The sequence below is a fragment of the Protopterus annectens genome, chromosome 6.part1 (assembly GCF_019279795.1).
Source record: "Protopterus annectens isolate FY-2018-M chromosome 6.part1, PAN1.0, whole genome shotgun sequence".
Lineage (NCBI taxonomy): Eukaryota > Metazoa > Chordata > Ceratodontiformes > Protopteridae > Protopterus > Protopterus annectens.
The window spans coordinates 194,647,859-194,668,460 of record NC_056738.1 but is presented as its reverse complement, the minus strand read 5'-3'; the positions used below and the strand labels follow the sequence as shown (position 1 = coordinate 194,668,460).

At 40.2% G+C, this 20,602-nt stretch overlaps 1 protein-coding gene across 3 annotated transcripts in view; it reads right to left on the bottom strand.

Moving 5' to 3' along the window:
• ANXA6 (annexin A6) overlaps positions 1 to 20,602 on the bottom strand; it is a 779,963-nt gene that overhangs the window by 333,278 nt on the left and 426,083 nt on the right. For all 3 annotated transcript variants that reach the window (XM_044075649.1, XM_044075650.1, XM_044075651.1), the window contains exon 12: positions 20,463 to 20,585. In XM_044075649.1, coding sequence (XP_043931584.1) covers positions 20,463 to 20,585 — 123 coding nt within the window. The remainder of the gene's footprint in view (positions 1 to 20,462; positions 20,586 to 20,602) is intronic.

The window sequence follows — 20,602 nt, the reverse complement described above, 5'->3', positions numbered from 1 at the left end:
GAGGGGGGGAGACGTTTGTGCTGAACCTGTCAGCTAGGATGTTGGCAATGTCTGTGGGTTCGGTGTAATTTTTCTCATTTTGGACTAATTCTGAGCATATATGGGAATTCCCACCCAGGTTCCTGTCATAACTAAAGAAAGCCTTGTGATTATCTTTAGTGTCCTGTGCAATTGTTCTCTCTAAGCTGGCCTTAGACGATTTTATGAGTGCCTGTAGTTTTTTGCTAATACTGATCAGAGATCCCTTCCCTTTTTGGGATTTTGCTCTATCATGTAGTATCATGTAGCTTCCTCCTTCTATTGTATAGTTTGTTTATGGCTGGGGTCCACCAGACAGGACGTCTGCCTTTGGAGGATTGGGTCTTGGTTTTATTTGGGATTGCATGATCCATGCATTCCTGAAGGTGTTCACAGAATGCATTTATAAAGGATTCTGCAGTCTGGGCTGTATTTTCCACAGGCCCGGGGGCTTTGAAGGATTTCACCTCGGTTTTGAGGAGTGTGAAATTTGCTTTAGAGAAGTTTTTCACTGTGGTTTTCTTGGCAGGGGGTGGGGCCGGGATGTGAATTTCCAGTGAGATTAGTTTATGGTCTGATCTTACCAGTGAGGGATACACTTCTGGTCTGGAGCATAGAGTCCCCATGTTGGTGATGATCAGGTCCAGTATGTTTTCCCCTCTTGTGGGAGTGGTAACAAGTTGTTCCATAGCATTTGAGTTTATAAATTCTAGGATCCTTTGGGCTAGGGTGTTGGAGCTAGAGTGATGCTCCCAGTCTATGTTTGGGTAGTTGAAGTCACCCAGTATAATGGTGTTTGGAGAGACCTTCATATTTTCCAGTGTTCTCAGGAAGGCCGAGTGGGGTTCCTGGGTTTGGGAGGGTGGTCTGTAGCAGGCTATAAACTGGAAGGCAGTTTTACCCACTGTTAGTTGCACATGGATAGTCTCTGATGCTTTGTGCTGTGCCACCAACCTGGAGGTGTGGGTATCTTTGACGAATATTGATACTCCCCCTCCTTTTGTGGTTCGGTCCAAGTTTTGGGGCCGAAAAGCATGGTATGAGGTATAACCTGGTAGTGCTGGGGTGCTCTCGGGAGCCTTGAACCAGGTTTATGTTACTGCACAGATATCAATAAAACCAAAAGTGGGAAATGCAACCAAACTGAAACGGAGTCAAAAGGCAACCACGAAACGAAACAATCACCACCAGGAAGTCAGCCAAAGCTCTTTATTCCAAAATCAAGCAGACAAGGCTGTCACCAGCCACGAAAAAACATGTAAACGCCTTAATCCTCTGATAACGGACAGTATGTGTTTTCGTCAGATTCTCGACTTCTTCAGACAATCAGTACATTCAATTAACACAGTATATATAACGTTGACCATCAATTGATTAATTGAAATTATTCTAAAATTTAAAGAGACATTTAAAATTAAAATTAAGAATCAAGAAAGTCATTTTTCCACCCATACGTAGGTCCGAAAGATTACTCAATAAGCGAGGATTACAGAATGAGAATTTTCAATGGAGGGGAGGAAGAAGGGGGAGGGGGAGATATCAATAAACCCCTCACTGGACCTCCCAGATATTTCACAAGTTCTTTCACCTGATATTCTTTCTGACAAACATTGTCACACTTGGAATAATTTTAGCATATATAATTTTAGTAGTATCAAAATTGAGAAAGAACACTTTGTCCTATTTTCTAAGGGTTTAAAATTCATTCCAGACAATAAGGGTGATGTGGCTAGAAGCTTGTTGGATATTAAGTTAAGTGAATCTTAAGGTGACATTGCCCAACATCAATAGGGATGAAAGTGAAGTAGTAAGAAAGAAAAGTGTGTACAACCCCCCTTTGCACCCTCAGATTAAGAACCTAGAGAAAGTAATTGAAAGTGAAATAAGAAATAATGATAATAGAGTTACAAGGTTCTATAATATGACCATAAAAGAAAAATAATTACTATATGAAATCAGGAATAACAGAAATGTAAGAGTAATGAAGCCGGACAAAGGGGGTGGCATAATCATTATGGATTACATTGTTTATGATAGTAAAATGTATAATTTGTTATGGGACGAAGATAAATATAGTACAGTTTCTAAAAATGAAATTAACATAGCCTACAGCAGGATTGATATAGCATTGTATGATATGCTAAATGAGGGACTAATAAGCCCTGTATGTTATAAATTTCTGAAAGTTGACAAACCCAAAATACCCACCATTTTGAATACGAAAATTCACAAAAACAAAGATGATCCCCTTTGCGTCCCATTGTCTCTGCTGATGGGTCTAAGACTGAAACACTGGCAAAATATGTTGATGTCAAATTAAAACCTTTATGGACAGGGAGATGTAATATCTTGAAGGACTCTTGGGACTTGCTGAAAGATCTCAATTCTTGTGTTTGGGACAAAGACGTCTTGTTCCTCACTATAGACATTGTTGACTTGTTTTCTTCTATCCCATATGAAGAGGGTAAAATTATTATGGAAGATATAGTCTTTGGACATGAAGAAATCAATAGGAATGATAAACTAGCCAGTTTATGGCTTTTGGACCTGGTCCTGAAGAATAATTATATATACTTTAAAGGAGAGTTCTTTCAGCAGACAAAAGGAGTTGCTATGGGGGCAGCTTGTGCCCCCACTTATATAATCTTATCTTAGCCCATTGGAGAAGTATGTCATCAATTCCCAATATAAGAACTGTTGGATGTTATATAGGAGGTTCTTGGATGACATAGTAATACTTTGGACTGACAGGAGAGGATAGACTAGATGAGTTTCTAACCTACATCAATGACACCACTAGTTTCTTGAGATTCACACACAATATTTCGAAGATTGTTTGATATATTTAGATGTAGAGCTTTATAAAGGAGAGAAGCAATACAATACTAGAGTTCATCGTAAGTCCAATGTTGTAACTCCTTCCTACATTTTGAGAGTGCACACCCCAAACATTGTAAAAAGTATTGTCAAAGGACAGTTTGTCAGGGGTAGTCATGACCAGCTCAGATTTAGATTTTCAAAAGGAATGTGAATTTTAGAGAGAATGTTTGAGGAGAGGGATACCCTAATGAATTTGTAGAACAAATAAGAAGAGAAGTTGAAGAGGGAAGGAGAGAGAGATTTGCCCCTATCTATAAGACAGGTATTGTCAGCAATAACAACATCCCAAAAATTAATAGAGTGATAGATTCAAGGGATAGAAATATTAATGAAGGCTGTGATTTTTCCCAGACCTTAATACTTGAATACAACAAGATTAATGCTGGGATTAGTAATTTTTTTTTTAAGAGAATGGGACAAATTTGTATCCCTAACCGATATAGAAGGGGTTGGTGACATTCCAAGAAAAGTGACTTATAGAAATGCTAGGAATTTGGGAAATATACTTGAAAACAATATATCTCAAAACATTTCCAAAATAGTTAGAAAAGGTACTTATAAGTGTGGGCACTGTAGGCAATGTTGTTATGTTATGAATAGTGACAGCTATTATATAGCCAGTAGAAACAAAATGATCAATAGTCAGGAATACTTTAATTGTGATACCAAAGGGATAGTATACCTGGCTTTTTATATAGGAAAATCTGAAAGAGCTTTAAGAAAAAGAATCTATGAACATACTTATGAAATATCTATTAAAAAGGAGAGTAATGCTCTATATAAGCATAGTAAAGTATGTAAAGATTATAAATTCAAGTTCTTAGTTATAGAAAGCATTTTAAAGGATGTTAGAGGAGGTCCTTGGGAGACCAGAATTGAATATAGGGAGCTGTGGTGGCAAGTGGCCCTAAATGCAGATAAATTTCCAGGGCTTAATGACAATATATCTATATTACCTTTACTCAAGTTAAGAGCTGCTAAACTGTAAGATTATTGTTTTGCAGTAATATTTTTTACAACCACAAGAGGGCTCCATTACACCTGATTCAGGCTCACACTATGTTTATTTCTTTGTTTTATCTTAAGTTATTTTATGAGTTTTAACAAGTCTTTCTTATGAAAACATTATGAAGTTCATAGGTTTTAATGTTCACGTATGAGAATTCATAGGTTTTATATCAAGAAGGTTGTGTTTTTTATCTCAAGTGGTAGCATAATATGTGAATATTGAATTGTTTTCTTTGCAGTAGCACTTTATTATTATTACATCATGAATTTATGCCTTTTGAAACACTTAATGGAAATATGTAATTACATATATATTTTTTATTTTCAAATGTTATATACATATGTTTTATGAATTCTACAAACAGTCATATGTGCAATATTTTAAATGGCATTTTGAAATGACTTTCTTGATTCTTAATTTTAATTTTAAATGTCTCTTTAAATTTTAGAATAATTTCAATTAATCAATTGATGGTCAACGTTATATATACTGTGTTAATTGAATGTACTGATTGTCTGAAGAAGTCGAGAATCTGACGAAAACGCATACTGTCCGTTATCAGAGGATTAAGGCTGGTGGCAGCCTTGTCTGCTTGGTTTTGGAATAAAGAGCTTTGGCTGACTTCCTGGTGGCGATTGTTTCATTTCGTGGTTGCCTTTTGACTCCGTTACTGCACAGATATCAATGTTCTCCATGCTAAGGAGAGTTTTGAGTGCGTGCATCTTGAGGTTTAGTCTTCTGGCAATGAGTAACATTACTCTTAGTTTCTTATCCCTTGTGATACCTATAGAGGAGGGTTTGTCTTTTGAGCCTTGCCTAAAAAAGGCACTATGGGGGTGGCAAGAGCCTTTGCCAATATCCGAAAGCCCAGGGGTGACAGGTGCAAGCCGTCCCTAGCGGAGCATCGTGGCTTGTCGAGCATGTCATCCCAGGCTGACAGGCATTGAATCCCCTTTGAATGACACCAATACTTAAACCAATTGTTGAAATTGATCATCTTGTCTTCATATTGTGGCATCATTCTTGGTGAGGCTAAGATGCTACTCAAGGTCAGGGTCATACCGGCTTGGGCTACATGCTCAGACAGCTCCTCTATGTCTCTTTTCATGTAGTCCAGGGAGGTACGTCTCAGGTTATTCACACCAGCATGGACAATGACTGAGTCATATTTGTACTTGCCTTGGAGTGACCTGAGTGCTTGTGTTATGTGGCGGATCCTAGTGCCGACAGGCAGCTCACCGTGACCTTCTCCTTGTTCAGCCTGGTGAGCGGGATGTCAGTGTGCCTGATGATAGAATCACCTATTACAAGTGTATCAGGTGTGTTGTTTAGCCTATGAGCTGTGACTGTTCGGCACACTGGCTTTGTGAGCTATGTGTTGCACGTGTTTTGTTTTGGGGTAGCGGTTGCTTGGGTGTCTGCTTTGGAGGTCTCTGCTGCTTAGGCAGATTTTTATTTAGAGCCTCAGAGTATGTTTTTGTTTGTTTATGTGTTTGGTTTGCTGTCGTGGTAGGTCTGTGTGAGACTGGAATTGTAGTGAGTGTGGTTTCCTTCACCTCCTGACTGGTTACGCCAGTACTGAGTTGAGAGAGCTTAGCCTCCAGTTTGGCTATATGGTTGCATCTCTCACATGTGTTGGAATTTGTTGGGAGGAGGAGAGGGTTGTCTGTGTACATGAGGCAGTTGTAACATTGCCTCAAGATTCCTAGATTCACCAGCTGGACACTGAGCAGAGTGGATGAGAGTTGTTAACCACAACTGTTAGCTGAGATATATAAGTATCCTGTTTTTTTTTCGATTATTTATACAGGTTATTGTCTCTAACAATTAATATATAGCACTTTTATTGCCTGCTTTTTAGTCTTTGAGTGTATTTTATTGCTATTAACTAATCTGCACAAGTAACTGATTTGTTTGCAGTTAAAAGAATTCTGTATCTTTACAAATCTTTATCTGTTTAAAAACTTTCATTTGTGGCTTTCTCTAGTGCTTACTGTCTGTAGGCTACTGTTTGTGGCTTTCTCTAGTGCTTACTGTCTGTAGGCTACTGTTTGTGGCTTTCTCTAGTGCTTACTATCTGTAGGCTATTGGTTTTCCCTACCCCCCCCCCCAGTTGGTGTCTTGCTGTTTACTCCCCCCTCCCAGTTGGTGTCTTGCTGTTTATACTTGGTGGCTTTGCAGTTGCCCGCTCCTACTGTAAATCTGATCTGTGACACTCCTCACAGTCTAGTGTCATTAGCTCATTCTACCTAATACAGAGAGAACATTTAGTAAGGCCTTCTGTTTCTCCTTTTTCCCTTTCAAGAAAAAAAAAAAAAACTACTACTGTCACTACTCAGCCAAGCTCCTCGTGGTCCTGCAGAGTGGTGCTAGCAGCAGAGAGGCTAAAAGAATGACTGCTAACCTGATAAAAGTGTTTTTTTTTTCCTACTACTACCTGGGCGACTATCCAGTCTAGCTAAACTGCAAGTATTTCTGCTTCTTGAACTGTTTTAAACTGTTTAAAGTTGTTTTTGCACCTGCACTTTTAAAGTTTGTCCTGTTTGTTGCATTTACCTGTTGAGGCTACACACTCAAGTGTGCTAGCCTGTGTTATATATTTATTACATTTTCCTGCTGTGTGTTGCAAAAAAAGAAAAAAAACAAAAAAATTATCCTTGTTTCCCGTCTTTCCTGATCTAGAGTAGTACAAATACAGGCTTTGCTGTATTCTGGACTTTTGGAAAGTTCCTGTGTTGCCCATTTCCTTTCTTGGATAAAGGGAGGCTTCTTTGTTCACCAGTGGCAGTGGGGAGCTTACAGCAGCATATCTATCCCTGGAGGAGTGTTCCCAGCACAAGAATCTGGTAGTCTATTGGCCGTTTTGGGCCAATTTCTAGCTCTTTCAAGTCCCCCTGTATAAAACCTGCTTTGGCGTGGTTTATGCGCTTGTTACTACTCAGCCAAGCTCCTCGTGGTCCTGCAGAGTGGTGCTAGCAGAAGAGAGGCTAAAAGAGCGACTGCTAACCTGATAAAATTGTTTTTTTTCCTGCTACTACCTTTAGTCAGTTGTTCATTCTAACATGTCCAAGACAAACATGTTGAAAGAGAGAGGACCCACCACAAACTCGTGTGGTAATCCATTGGATTCCATGCCAGTGACTCACCTAGTCACGTCCCTCTGAGTACTGGTAGCCATTCCTCTAGCCACTTTCTAGATATGTGCACTAACTCTGATCTATTCAGCTTACTAGGTTCTCTTTGATGATATAGAGAGTCAAAGGCAGAACACATCAGTCTAGAATTCTGAGCATAGATTCTGCAGAACATCCCTGATTTTTGTCCTAACTCTTGTCATTTTTGATATTCTGTTAAATTACTAAGGATTACAGTCAGTCCGTAAGGACATGCTATACAGTTCCATATATCTTATTGTTCATAAAATATGTTTTGATGTAAACCCCTCCCTGATTTGAGCCTTTGGTTCCTATTAGTTTTGGGTTTCTGAAATAAAGGCAAATTACGTCAGTCAGCTCTGTTTTAGCATTTACAGAACTGCAGAAAGTTTGACTGACAGCTCTTGCTGGTAGTGAAGCCATATTGCTCAAGTCTGCAGTTAATTTGATTGGCTCACTAACCTCTCTCTTTAATAAGTTGATAACCAAAGCTGTCTACTGGTTGTCTTGTAAATCACTGCAGGCAAACAATTTGAATTCCATAGGCATTTTTACCAAAGACCTTGCTAGTTTTCTTTAGCATTCTAAATGGAAAAATCAGTGGGGTTGCATGCTTTTTCATTCTATAATTGGAGCAATTGTTTTTCTATGTTCTTACTTTATTTTCATCCATCCATTCTTATCTCTCTCTCTCCAACTGACATATCTTCCTCTCCCAGCAAGGTATCCCCTCCTCTTTAGTAAACAATGATATAAAAAATTACTTTGTAGTTCAGCTATGCCCTTGTCATGTTTAATCTCCTTTCTGTTCTTGTATATGTTCATTTCTTTGTTCCATTTGTCATTTGTCTGTGTCTGAAATGTGCACAGGATGCAGACAATAATATCTGTCAGGAATCTGATAAAACATATTTACTGCACCCTTTATCAGGATATATTTCCAGCTATTTATTTTCCAATACTTTATTAGTCACTATATGGCAAATGCTTAGGTACCTGAATCGTCATAGTGTAGTTCCTGTGGATACATGCTAATTCCCCAATGTCTGTTCAAAAAAATATATTATATGCACATTATTAGTCCTAATATTTAAAAAAATTCAGGCAATATCAGTAGATGCTATTGTTCTATGGATTAAGCCCATCCCATGGATTCAAACCACTCTCTCTCTAAGAGAAAGAAATCTGGACAAAGCCAAAATTAATGGAGGAATGAAGGCCTAAAAATCAGGGACAGATTTTAAATATTGCTTTTATACACTTAGAAAGGTGATAGAACAACATTTTTTGCATAAGCATGTATTTGTTGAAGAATATGAAACCTGAAACTTAAATGTTGTGTTATTATTTAGTGACTTCAATCTTCACTGGTTTGCCAGAAAACCATAAATTGTAGGAGGAACACATTGAAAACATGAGGCAAAAATCAAGACATTCTGCAAAAAATCTGAACAGTTGAAAGGTGTGTGGAGATTCAGAAAGAACTCCACCACTGGTAGTAAGAGCTGAGTCCAAAAGAGATGGTTTCTGAGATGTGAAAAATGGTATTCAAAAACAAGTTAGCCACAATAAAGACTCATTAGTGGCTAACCTTCATATATCTGAATCACCCTATAAGTGAATATCAGCACTTTCCTTTCTTTAATAGGCAGCACTGACAGCCCATGCATCACATTGGCACAGGAACCTCCCTATTCGTTCTCAAACACACATGCTCATTGTGATGCCAGTGCCCTAGCCCAGCAATCAAGAAGCCTCAATCCTCACCACTAACACCAGAGGAAATATGAGGAAAGGATAACAAGTACACACAGTAAAGTGCAATTTCCCTTAAGAGAACACAGAGATCAGAGTCAGTCTGGGGCTGGTTGCTCCCTTGCTCTCCAGGTCCCCAATAAGATTCCCCACTGGTACAGCTATAGGGTACAGATCTCAGCCTAGCTGGCAAGCTTACCTCCAGTACCCTCTTTGTCCAACCATTGCTTTGTGTCCCTGCCCAAGTAGCTGACACACACACACACACACACACACACACACACACACACACACACACACACACACACACACACACACACACACACATACTTTGAGATAAGTATTTATACAACTTCACAGACACTCCTGAGAAAGGCTGACACAGATTCTCCAGCTGTGCCCCTATACCCAGACTATATGGCAGTAACTCCTGCCACCACCAGCTAATAATTATCAGCTACCCAGAGGCCCTTAAAAGGGTGTCCAATTATTAATGTGCAATATTATTATCCAATAGTAGTGTAACTAAGCAATCAAGGCTTATTGAATGGGCTTATTACAGGATCACTTATAAGCATACAATGTACTCTAGAGCTTAATTTATCTCTATATAAACCAGCCACAGTTTAAAAGGTTTTAAACATATTTAATAATAAATACCAAAAACACAAGGCAATACTACTACACCACAGTGCTATTCAAGAGTCCAGAGATCACAGAGAAACTTAAAATAATTCAGTAGTACAGTTCTGACATAACAGAAAAACACTTAGTCTAATCTTTATATCCCCAGCTATTTCTAGAAGAAAACACACTTCTAAAATAGCTTACTTAAGACCACAGGCAGTGCTGAGTTAGATGTCCAGGATCAAAATGCTTACAGTTTCTGTCTGAGCAATATTTTTTAAAATCACTAACAAACATTTCTGCTGGGCCCTCCCAGATTAGATCATGTTTTATGACATTTAGGTTCCCCAGTATACACATTACATCATTTTGACACTTTTCTGGTTCCCAGGCCACACAAAAACTGCATTTACATTCTTTTACACTTAAAGTAATAAACGACATTCCACATGTAAATTCTGGTCATTAACTTTAGCCTTAAGACAACAGAAAGAATGTGCTAGTCCAGACATAATGACTCCGAGCTCTGGAGATCAAAAGAACATACAAGACATGATTTTAGTTTCAAAGAACATATGTGAAATGCTTGACTTAGTTTTCCTTAACAGCAGATGGCAATGTTGCAACAATCTTGAAGTTCAACACTTTACAGTATTTTTCTTTCATTTAAGAAACAAGCCTGTATTTTACATTTGTATTTACCAATGCCAGAATTATGTATCAAATTCTATTTGACTAGGCTGGCAGCCTTCACCCATCTCTACCCAATCTTCACATCTCTCCCCCCCTGGAGAACTCAAGCTAGTTTTTCAAGTGACCCTTGAGAAACGCCGCTTGAGAGGGTTAGGTCTATCTGAGTATACCTCACCCCATTCCCTGTCTTGAGAGCCCATCTGCATTGGCATTGCTAATCCCACTGCGGTGCTGCACTGACATATATGGTTGCAACCCCAGGCTCCATCTTAGCAACTTGGCATTTTGCTGACTGGCTCTTTTTAACCATGTTAGAGGGTTGTGATCTGTCATAACAGTGAATTTCCTTCCATATAGATAAGGCTGAAGTTTCTGCAGTGCCCACACTATGGCTAGACATTCCTTTTCTACAGCTGCATAGCATTCCTCCCTGGGTTGGAGCCTATGACTTAGATAAACCACTGGGTGCTCTTCCCCTCTGAAGAAATCTGGCTAAGTACAGCCCCCACTCCATGGTTTGAAGCATCCACCTGCACAACAAAGTCTTTGCTGTAATCTGGACTAGCTAACACAGGGGGTACTCCCAAAGCTTCTTTAAGCTTCTGGAATGCCTGCTCACATGCTGGGGTCCACACTACCTTATCTAGCCTGTTCTTCCTTGTCAGGTCTGTGAGGGGAGCAGCTATGGTACTATAACTGGGGACGAACTTTCTGTAGTACCCTGCTGTCCCTAAAAATGCCCTCACCTGCTTTTTAGTGACAACTGCAGGCCATGACTGAATGGCTTCCACTTTGGCAGGTTCTGGCCTTATCTTACCACTCCCCACTCTATGTCCTAGGTAGGAGACCACCGCCATATCCACCTGACATTTGCTCAGCTTAATGGTCAACCCTGCCCTCTGTAGTCTGCCCAGCCCCTCTATGACATGCTGAAGGTGCTCTGTACAGGAATGGCTGTAGATAACAATATCATCTAGGTAAGCAAGGGAAAACCCTACTGCTCCTGCTAGGATATTATCTACCAGCCTCTGGAAAGTCACTGTGGCATTCTTCATCCCAAAGGGCGTCTTTGTGAACTCATACAAGCCAAAAGGAGTCACAAAGTCTGACTTCTCTCTAGCACTGTGAGTCAAGGGCACCTGCCAGTAACCCTTGATAAGATCAATGGTTGTAAGATACTTAGCCCCACCCAGCTGCTCTAGGGTCTCATCTGTCCTAGGCATGGGGTAAACATCCAACTGTGTGTGACTATTTAATTTCCTATAATCCACACAGAACCTGGTGCTGCCATCCTTCTTTGGCACCAGCACCACTGGGGAGGCCCAGAGACTGTTGGACTCTTGAATCACCCCTAGTTACAACATCTCCTGTACCTCTTCCCTCAGAGTCTGTCTGACCCTCTCAGGCACCCTACAAGGGGTCTGCCTAATAGGCCGTTGGGGTCTTGTATACACCTGGTGCTGCACCAGGTGGGTGCACCCTGGTTTCCCAGTGAGCATGTCCCCAAAGTCCTGCAACATTGCTCGGATTTCTCGAACCTGCATAGGAGATAGCTGCTGGGACATTGCTACCCCTTCCACTGAGGTATCAGCCTGAGCCTCATTGAGGAGATCAGTCCCCAGATCTCCCTCAGACTCCTCCTGCAATCCACTGCAAATGCTCAGCACAAGGGCCTCCCTATCATGGTAAGGTTTCATCATGTTAACATGGTACAATTTGTGCCTCTGCCATCTGCCTAGCAGTTCCACTATGTTGTTAACATCACTTACCTTTCTTACTACCTTGTAGGGACCCTCCCAAGCTGCTTGCAGCTTGTTGTGTCTGACAGGAACGAGAACCATTATCTGCTGCTCCACAGCATACTCTCTAGCTTGAGCATTCCTGTCATACCACACCTTTTTCTGTTGTTTGGCTTCTGCCAGGTTGTACTGGGCCAAGCCCATGAGTTCCCTGAGCCTTGTCCTGAGGTTTAGGACATATGCCACAACAGACCCATTGTGATTCTCACACTCACCTTCCCACTCATCTCGAATTAAATCTAGAGGTCCCCTCACCCTATTCCCATACAGCAACTCAAAGGGTGAAAAACTTGTGGATTCCTGGGGAGTCTCTCTCTAAGCAAACAACAGATGGGGCAAATATTTGTCCCACTCCCTCTTAAACTGATTTGCAAATGCCTGTAGCATGGACTTGATTGTAGAGTTTATCCTCTTAACAAGATGATTAGTCTGGGGATGGTAGGGGGTGGTCTTCATGTGCTTCACCCCACAGGACTTCCACAGACAAGCCAGCAGGTCTGACATGAAATTGGCACCTCGGTCAGTCAGTATTTCTTTTGGGAACCTACCCTGCTGAAAATCTCTAACAAATATTTGCCACCTTCTCTGCCTCAATGGAGGACAAAGCCACTGCCTCAAGGTATTGTGTAGCATAATCCACTACCACTAGGATATACCTTTTCCCTGTAGAACTTGGGGTACTCAGAGGCCCATAATATCCATAGCTACCCTCTGAAATGACTCCTCAATCACAGGCAAAGGCATCAAAGGAGCTCTCATCTTGTCTCCTGCCTTGCCTACCTTTTGGCACTGCTCACAGGTCCTGCAGTACCTTGTTACATCTCTGGAAATTCCAGGCCAACAGAAGGTCTGCATAATATGCCTCTTTGTACGTTTTATGCCCATATGACTTGCAAAGGGAATATCATGGGCTATGGTTAGAAGTGCCAGATGGTAGGATCTAGGCACTACCAACTGCTGTACTCTCTCACCTTCTAGCCCTCCCTCAGGGGTCCACTCTCTGTACGGTTACCCTTTGTCCCAATATACAGATTCCCCCTTTCCTTGAGAATCAGGTGCCACCCTAGCTACCTGCCTCAGGCCTTGCAATGTAGAGTCTGAGAACTGAGCATATCTCATCTCTCTCCTTGTAACCCTTCCCAGCTCCCCTTCCTCAGAAAGTCTGGCATCCTCTGACAGTGATGCCTCACTGTCAGCCTGGGTACTACTACTCACCTCTACCTTTGCAGTCACTCTGTCCAAGGGACCATCAGTACCCACAAGCAGCTGTGACTCACACTCAGTCTCACTGCTACAGAGTAGCTCCCTCCCTGAAGTAACCACCTCAGCAGTCTTGGCTGCAAGTATGCAGCCTGTCTGGGTCTCCCCCAGGCTACCAGACCCACATGCTTGTCTCCTAGCCTCAGTGTGTGTAACTGCATAAGCACATGGTACTGCCTCATCCAAATCCTTCCCTCTCTGGACATCTGCAGGATGGTAGTTTAGTACCCCTGTTGTCTCAAGACAACCTACTATTGGCATTTTGTCTTTCCCACTTACTGTCTCCCTCACCTTTGGTTCCCCACCTTGCCTCCATGGACACCTGTATGCCACATGGCCCCACTGGTTGCATTCAAAACATTTAACCCTAGCTCCTAGATGTGTACCTGGACTAGTGGCTTCCCCTGCTACTGGCAGATTCTGTTGGGGCAGTCTGTGCTGCCCACCATGGGTTCCTTTAGACCCATGAGCAGTACTGGGGGTCCCCTTCCTGTGCAGGGCTGCCCTGCTTGCTAGGTATAAGTCTCCCTTCTTCCCCAACTCATCTGAAGTAGCACATTGTCTATTGGTTAACCAGATCCTCATGTCCACAGGCAAAGTGCTAAGGGCTTGTTCCCTCACCAAAAGGTCTGCCAGCTCTTCAAAAGTGATGACCTGACATCCACTCACCCAGCTATGAAAATAAGTGCTCAGTTCAGCAACATATTCACACACACTTTCATCTGCCTTGTGTCTCTGCTCACAAAATGTTTTACTATACATTTTAGGTGTTAGCTTAAAACATTCTAAAATACATTTTTTACAGCAGTATAATCAAAACAGACAACGTCAGACATTTTTGACAGAAAAGTTACAGCTTTCCCATGGAGTAAGGGGGTCAGGAACCATACCCAGAGCCTTTGGTCAACACTATACTGTTTGCATACCCTCTCAAACATATGAACAGAACCATCAAAACTATCCCTCTCTTTAAATTGCGGAAGAAATTTACTGACCTGTTGTGCTTCTGGGGTCCAGTTACTCCCCTCCCCATTACCTCCATGACTCTGCTGAAGAGTCAGCATTTACCTCTCATGCTTCCTCTGATGCTGCTTTTCTTCAGCTTCTATCTCCAAACTCCTGGCCTCCAACTCGTCTCTTTAGCTCCGGCTGGATTTTTAAGTCTACTGCAGAAAGGTTGAGCTGTCCATTCTCCGAGGATATTGTATCTCCACTGCCAGTCCGATTTTCCTTCGCAGAAAGGTTGAGCTGTTCATTCTTTCATTCTCTGAGGATATTGTATCTCCACTGCCAGTCCGATTGTCATCCTGGACGTCGTTCTCTGATGCAGCTGCAACCAAGGCTGCAACCAGGTCCACCCCAGTCAGGCCTCCATGCACCAGTCCCCCAGCCAAGCACATCTGCACCAGCTGGCTCCCGTCAGCTCTCCATACTCCTCTGCTGACATGTTGCCTGCTCACCCTGACTAACCAAGCTAACAAAAGAAACAAAACAATTGTGATCCGAACTCTGAGTATTCACTGCATGGCTGATCTAGAGCACAAAACACCTTCAGATATCACTGTACATAAGCCACAGGATTCACTGTACCCACACCACTACAAGCCAATTAGTATTTGCTAACTAATTAATATGTGATGTGGATATCCCAATCACTGCAAACCACAAGTGAGGATATCCCACCACAAATTAATATGTGACACCCGTGCATTGGCCCAGCAATCAAGGAGCCTCAATCCTCACCACTAACACCACAGAGGGCGTCTCATATATGAGGAAATGATAACAAGTACACACAGTAAAGTGCAAATTCTCTTAAGAGCACACAGAGATCACAGTCAGTCTGGGGCTGGTTGCTCCCTTGCTCTCCAGGTCCACAATAAGAATCCCCACTGGCACAGCTATAGGGTCCAGATCTCAGCCTAGCTGGCAAGCTTACCTCCAGTACCCTCTCTGTCCAACCAGTGCTTCATGTCCCTGCCCAAGTAACTGACACACACACACACACGCACACACACTTTGAGATAAGTATTTATACAACTTCACAGACACTCCTGGGAAAGGCTGACACAGATTCTCCAGCTGTGCCCCTAAACCCAGGCTATACAGTAGTAATTCCTGCCACCACCAGCTAATAATTATCAGCTACCCAAAGGCCCTTAAAAGTGTGTCCAAGTGTTACTGTGCAATATTATTATCCAATAGTAGTGTAACTAAGCAATCAAGGCTTATTGGAAGGGCTTATTACAGGATCACTTATAAGCATGCAATGTACTCTAGAGTTTAATTTATCTCTATATAAAACCAGCCACAGTTTAAAAGGTTTTAAAATATTTAATAATCAATTCTAAAAACACAAGACAATACTACTGCACCACAGTGCTATTCAAAAGTCCAGAGATCACAGAGAAACTTAAAATAATTCAGTAGTACAGTTCTGACATAACAGAAAAACACTTAGTCTAATCTTTATATTCCTAGCTATTTCTACAAGAAAACACACTTCTAAGATAACTTACTTAAGACAACAGGCAGTGCTGAGTTAGATGTCCAGGATCAAAATGCTTACAGTCTCTCTCTGAGCAATAGGAGTTTTTAAGATCACTAACAAACATTTCTGCTGGGCCCTCCCAGATTAGATCATGTTTTTTGACACTTAGGTTTCCCAGTATGCACATTACATCATTTTGACACTTTCCTGGTTCCCAGGCCACACAGAAACTGCATTTACATTATTGTACACTTAAAGCAATAAAGAACATTCCATATGTAAATTCTGGTTATTAACTTTAGCCTTAAAATAATAGAAGGAATGTGCTGGTCCAGACATAATGACTCCGTGCTCTAGAGATCAAAAGAACATACAAGACATGATTTTAATTTCAAAGAACACATGTGAAATGCTTGACTTATTTTTCCTTACAGCAGATGGCAATGTTGCTACAATCTTGAAGTTCACACACACACACAGGCACACACACATGCATGCACTAACATGCTGCACACCAGTCTCTGAACTGACAGAATGTTCATCTTATCTTCTTCTTATTGTCCCTAAATCCTCCTTCTTATAATACCACCTTTAGCTTATATTAGAATATCATATTTTCAGTTTTTACTGATCGATGTTGCTTTAGTAACTTTTTAAGTGCGTCTCAGGAATTGTTTATATATTATCCCTAGTGTCATATAATGTTGTTCCCAGCTTTATACCAAAGATTCCCCTACATGGGCATCTCTCCATCTCTCTCCTGTGTCCCTGATTTTTTACACTACTTATACCTCCTATTCTTACTTATGTGTCTTCTTGTCTTAAACTGCAATAATTGAATATAATTGAATATTAGGTATAGGACATGTACTATACTTTCTTTGCTATACTAACTGATTAATTTGCGTAGTGAGTTAAGGTTCTTACCTCTGTGTGTCTGCTTTGGTCGGGTTTAAACTTTTCCTTCTTTTACTTTATTTGTTTATTTTCAAAGACTTAGTTAATATTTTACAAGTATCTCTGATGAGTGGTGGTGGTGCAGAAGACTAACACACTGTGTGTGAGTGCCAAGGATACAGGGCTTGAATATTTTTAAGAACAATTTATGGTATGCTGAGAATTGTAGTAAAAAATGTTATTATTTTCTAAGTATTTTTTGAGAGTTATTAACAACATCAGAACCTTCCTTGAATTAAAAGATTGGGGAGGTAGGAAAGATGCACATTGCTCATATGTGATTTGTCATATTATTCATATTTTCATATTTGTATTCATATTAACATAACTGAGAGCCCTACATGTTATTGAGGCATATAGTGTGATATGCCATGGTGAGAGATAGGGAAATTCATTGACAACGTCCATTTATATCAGACTATACCTGAGATATTACTAGTTGTTTGTTAGTAATTATGAAAATAAACAATATTTACATATGTACTTAATATTTAAAAAAAATGTGACTTACAAACTGTTTCATGACATTAGGTGAAACCTATGATTCTATTGAAGAAAACTTTCTAAGATATTTGCACTGTAAGTTACACATCTTGAGAGATATTGTACTTATTTATATCACTAATGATGGAATTAAGCATATGTTTTCATATTTCTCTCAATACCTTATGCACTCAGAGAGGAATTTCTTGCTGTCATCAACATTCACATACCCTAATATACGGATTATGAATGCTTATCTCTGGTTAACAAAAATGTCCTGACAATATGAGTCTAGGTTGTACAATTTCCAAGATATGAAAATTTGTGGACATTTAGCAAAATGCATAATTTGGAGGTTGTGTATATTATAACATACTGTATTATTTATGGAAATACTATGAAAGCACTGACTATTATCACTGTAAGGAATACTCCTTACTGATAACATTGTTATTTGTGCAGTTTTAATAACTTTTACTGTTCACAAAATATTTGCCTTAATCTATCGTATGCTTTTTAAGTTTATTTTGCAAAAAAATTACTCATGATTGCAAGCTGTCTTTAGGCTGCTAGAAGTGTGACATTCCACACCACATAGGTGTTAATGAGCTAATATTGTTCACTATGATATTAGAAAGAGCATGAACATGGAGAAATATTAGCTATTGTTTGAATGACTACACAGTGTTGGAGAGAGAACAACAAAGAATGCCAATTATAGGGACTGGCAATAATAAATATTGTGTTTCTTTAAAGAGGAGAGTGAAGGTAAGGATTTTCTATAAAATATGAAGGTATAGCTTAGGGGATGTGAATGTTGCTATACAACACTGTCCTTATTTACAACTATAAATAACACTTATAGACAGGGAAACTAACTCATTCCAAGGGGGTGAGTTTTAATATTAGGTCTGAGGACTACCTAATTGCCATTTGGGTTCACCATGATCTGAAAAGGTAGGTAATGAACCATCGAACTCCCAGACGAAGGGCTGCAGTTCATAGACCATTTCACCTCTTAGTCTGTCCAAATTCTGGTCATGCCTGGTAGAGCACCTGAGGAGACCTTCTAACTGACTGTGATACCTAAAATTAAGCATCAGTCTCATATTACTAACTATTCCTAAACTAATATGGTGCTGAATGATGGAATACTCATAGTTTATAGTATCTGTGGAGTACAAAAATAATTATAAAAACATATACCATTGCTGTAACAAAAGGTTAACATTGGAAATTATTGTATAATTGCATTTTCAGCAAAATAGCTAAGCTGAGAAGAAATGTAGCATACCTAAATACTATTGCAAATGGTCAAGACATGTGCAAGTGTATGTGTGCATAGGGCTTGGTATAACATTCTGCAATGCTCATTGTCAGCACTGTTTGTGATGACCCACCACTGGACTAGTAATCAAGGAGCCTCAATCGTCACCACTGGTAACAGTGGGGGACGTTTACTGGGAGGATGAAAAATACACACAGTATTTCCAGATGCAGCTCTTTGTATCAAGTGCAGTTTCCGTTAAGAGCACACGATCGGTCCGGGGCTGGTTTCTTCCTCTTTCTCCAGATCCTCAATAAGACTCCCCACTGGCACAGCTATAGAGGTAAGATCTCAGCTGAGCAACCAAACCAAGACCCCCAGCACCCTCTCTGTCCAACCAGTGCTTCATGTCCCTGCCCAAGTAGCTGACACACACACACACACACACACACACACACACACACACACACACACACACACACACACACACACACACACACACACACACACACACACACACACACACACACACACACACACACACACACACACACACACACACACACACACACACACACACACACACACACACACACACACCTGGGAAAGCCTGGCACTGGTTTACTAGCTATGCCCCCTTTTGCCCAGACTATAAGGTAGTTATTACTTCCACCAGTCACTCCTTATCAGCTACTTTAAGGCCCTTAACAAAGGTTGTTCAGTCTTGCTGTGTAACACAAATGGTAGTTTGACCAAGAGCAAGGCTATTAGGAGTGGCCCACACAGTGTCACCAAATAAATATGCAAGTATTCTCAAAACTTAAATATCTCTATACAGATCAGCCACAATGAAATGTTTAAATATATTTAATAATAAAACAGCAACACACTACTAAGTATATATTCACAGTGAAATCAAAGTTCAAAATCAAAGGAAATATTTAAAACAACATTGCAGGACAGTCTCAAATAAATAAATAAAGAAAATATCTAAACTAAGATTTGCTATATTCTGACTGAATTTCAGAGAATTGCTATAATCTAAGAACTTACTAATAGAGCAAGGCAGATGTGCTGAATGGATCTTCTAGTTGTTGTCAGGTCCAAAACAGAATGGAGAATGCTTTGTCTCACTAAGAGACTTCTCAAATTAATATCTCAAATATTACTGCTGGAATAACTTGCAGAATGCCATAATTTCTTGTCATCTGACAGCTAGTATGCAGGAAAAACAACCACTGATGAAGTTGGCAGTATTTAGCATTTACCTGCAAAAATATGCAGACAAGGGCTTCTCCTCACATCTCTGTCAGATGCTGGAAGTCATAAAACAATTGCATTCCTTCATGCTTTCAAGACTAGTAATTACTTCATCCTAAAGACAATACAGAAAGTTTCCTAGTACAGACATTGTGTATATTGCTGTATTGAAAACTGAAAGATACCATCTTTTATGGCCTAGCCATAAAGTCATTTAATTTCAGTTATCTTTCTGAAGTTAACTTCCTGCATTCCAGTTTCCACTGCTAAAATATATACATTTAAACAGTTACAATAGTGCATATAGATTTCTGTTTTCTTCCAACAGAGCACACTGTGGCTACATTTCAAATAGCACTCTGCAAATACCCTTTTCAACACACACGTCTGTATAAGAAGTTTGATATACACATGGCATACAGTTCTAATTCATTTGAAACACACGCATCTTATATAAATCATTTAGATATTCACAAACGACATATAATTATTTACAAAATTCCAGATAGCTGGGCTGGTAGTATCTCCTTTCATCATTCTGTTATAGTCAGATCTTTATCTTGGATAGCATGATTTATTTATATGTTTGTGCAATGCAATTGCTCATGATGGGCAAAACACATGCAATTGTAAGGGGGTAAGGACAAAAGCAGATGTCAAATTTTAATAAAAAGATAAGTTCAGGAATGAAACAGAAGTGTGTTTTATAGAGAGGGTATAAATCTACACATAAACAGATATTCCAGGCAGCTCCTGGTTGTCTGTGTGAAAGCAGTCTGCATAAATAATTTCACAGCTGGAAGGTTACCTTGATCATGCTGTGGAGGGACTTCTCATATAAGGATCTGAATTCTTCCCGAATGTCCAACATGTCTATTTCACTGCGAGAAACCATAATCCTGATTAAGGTATTATCAGCAGTGCCCATACCCTAAAGCACAAGGAAAG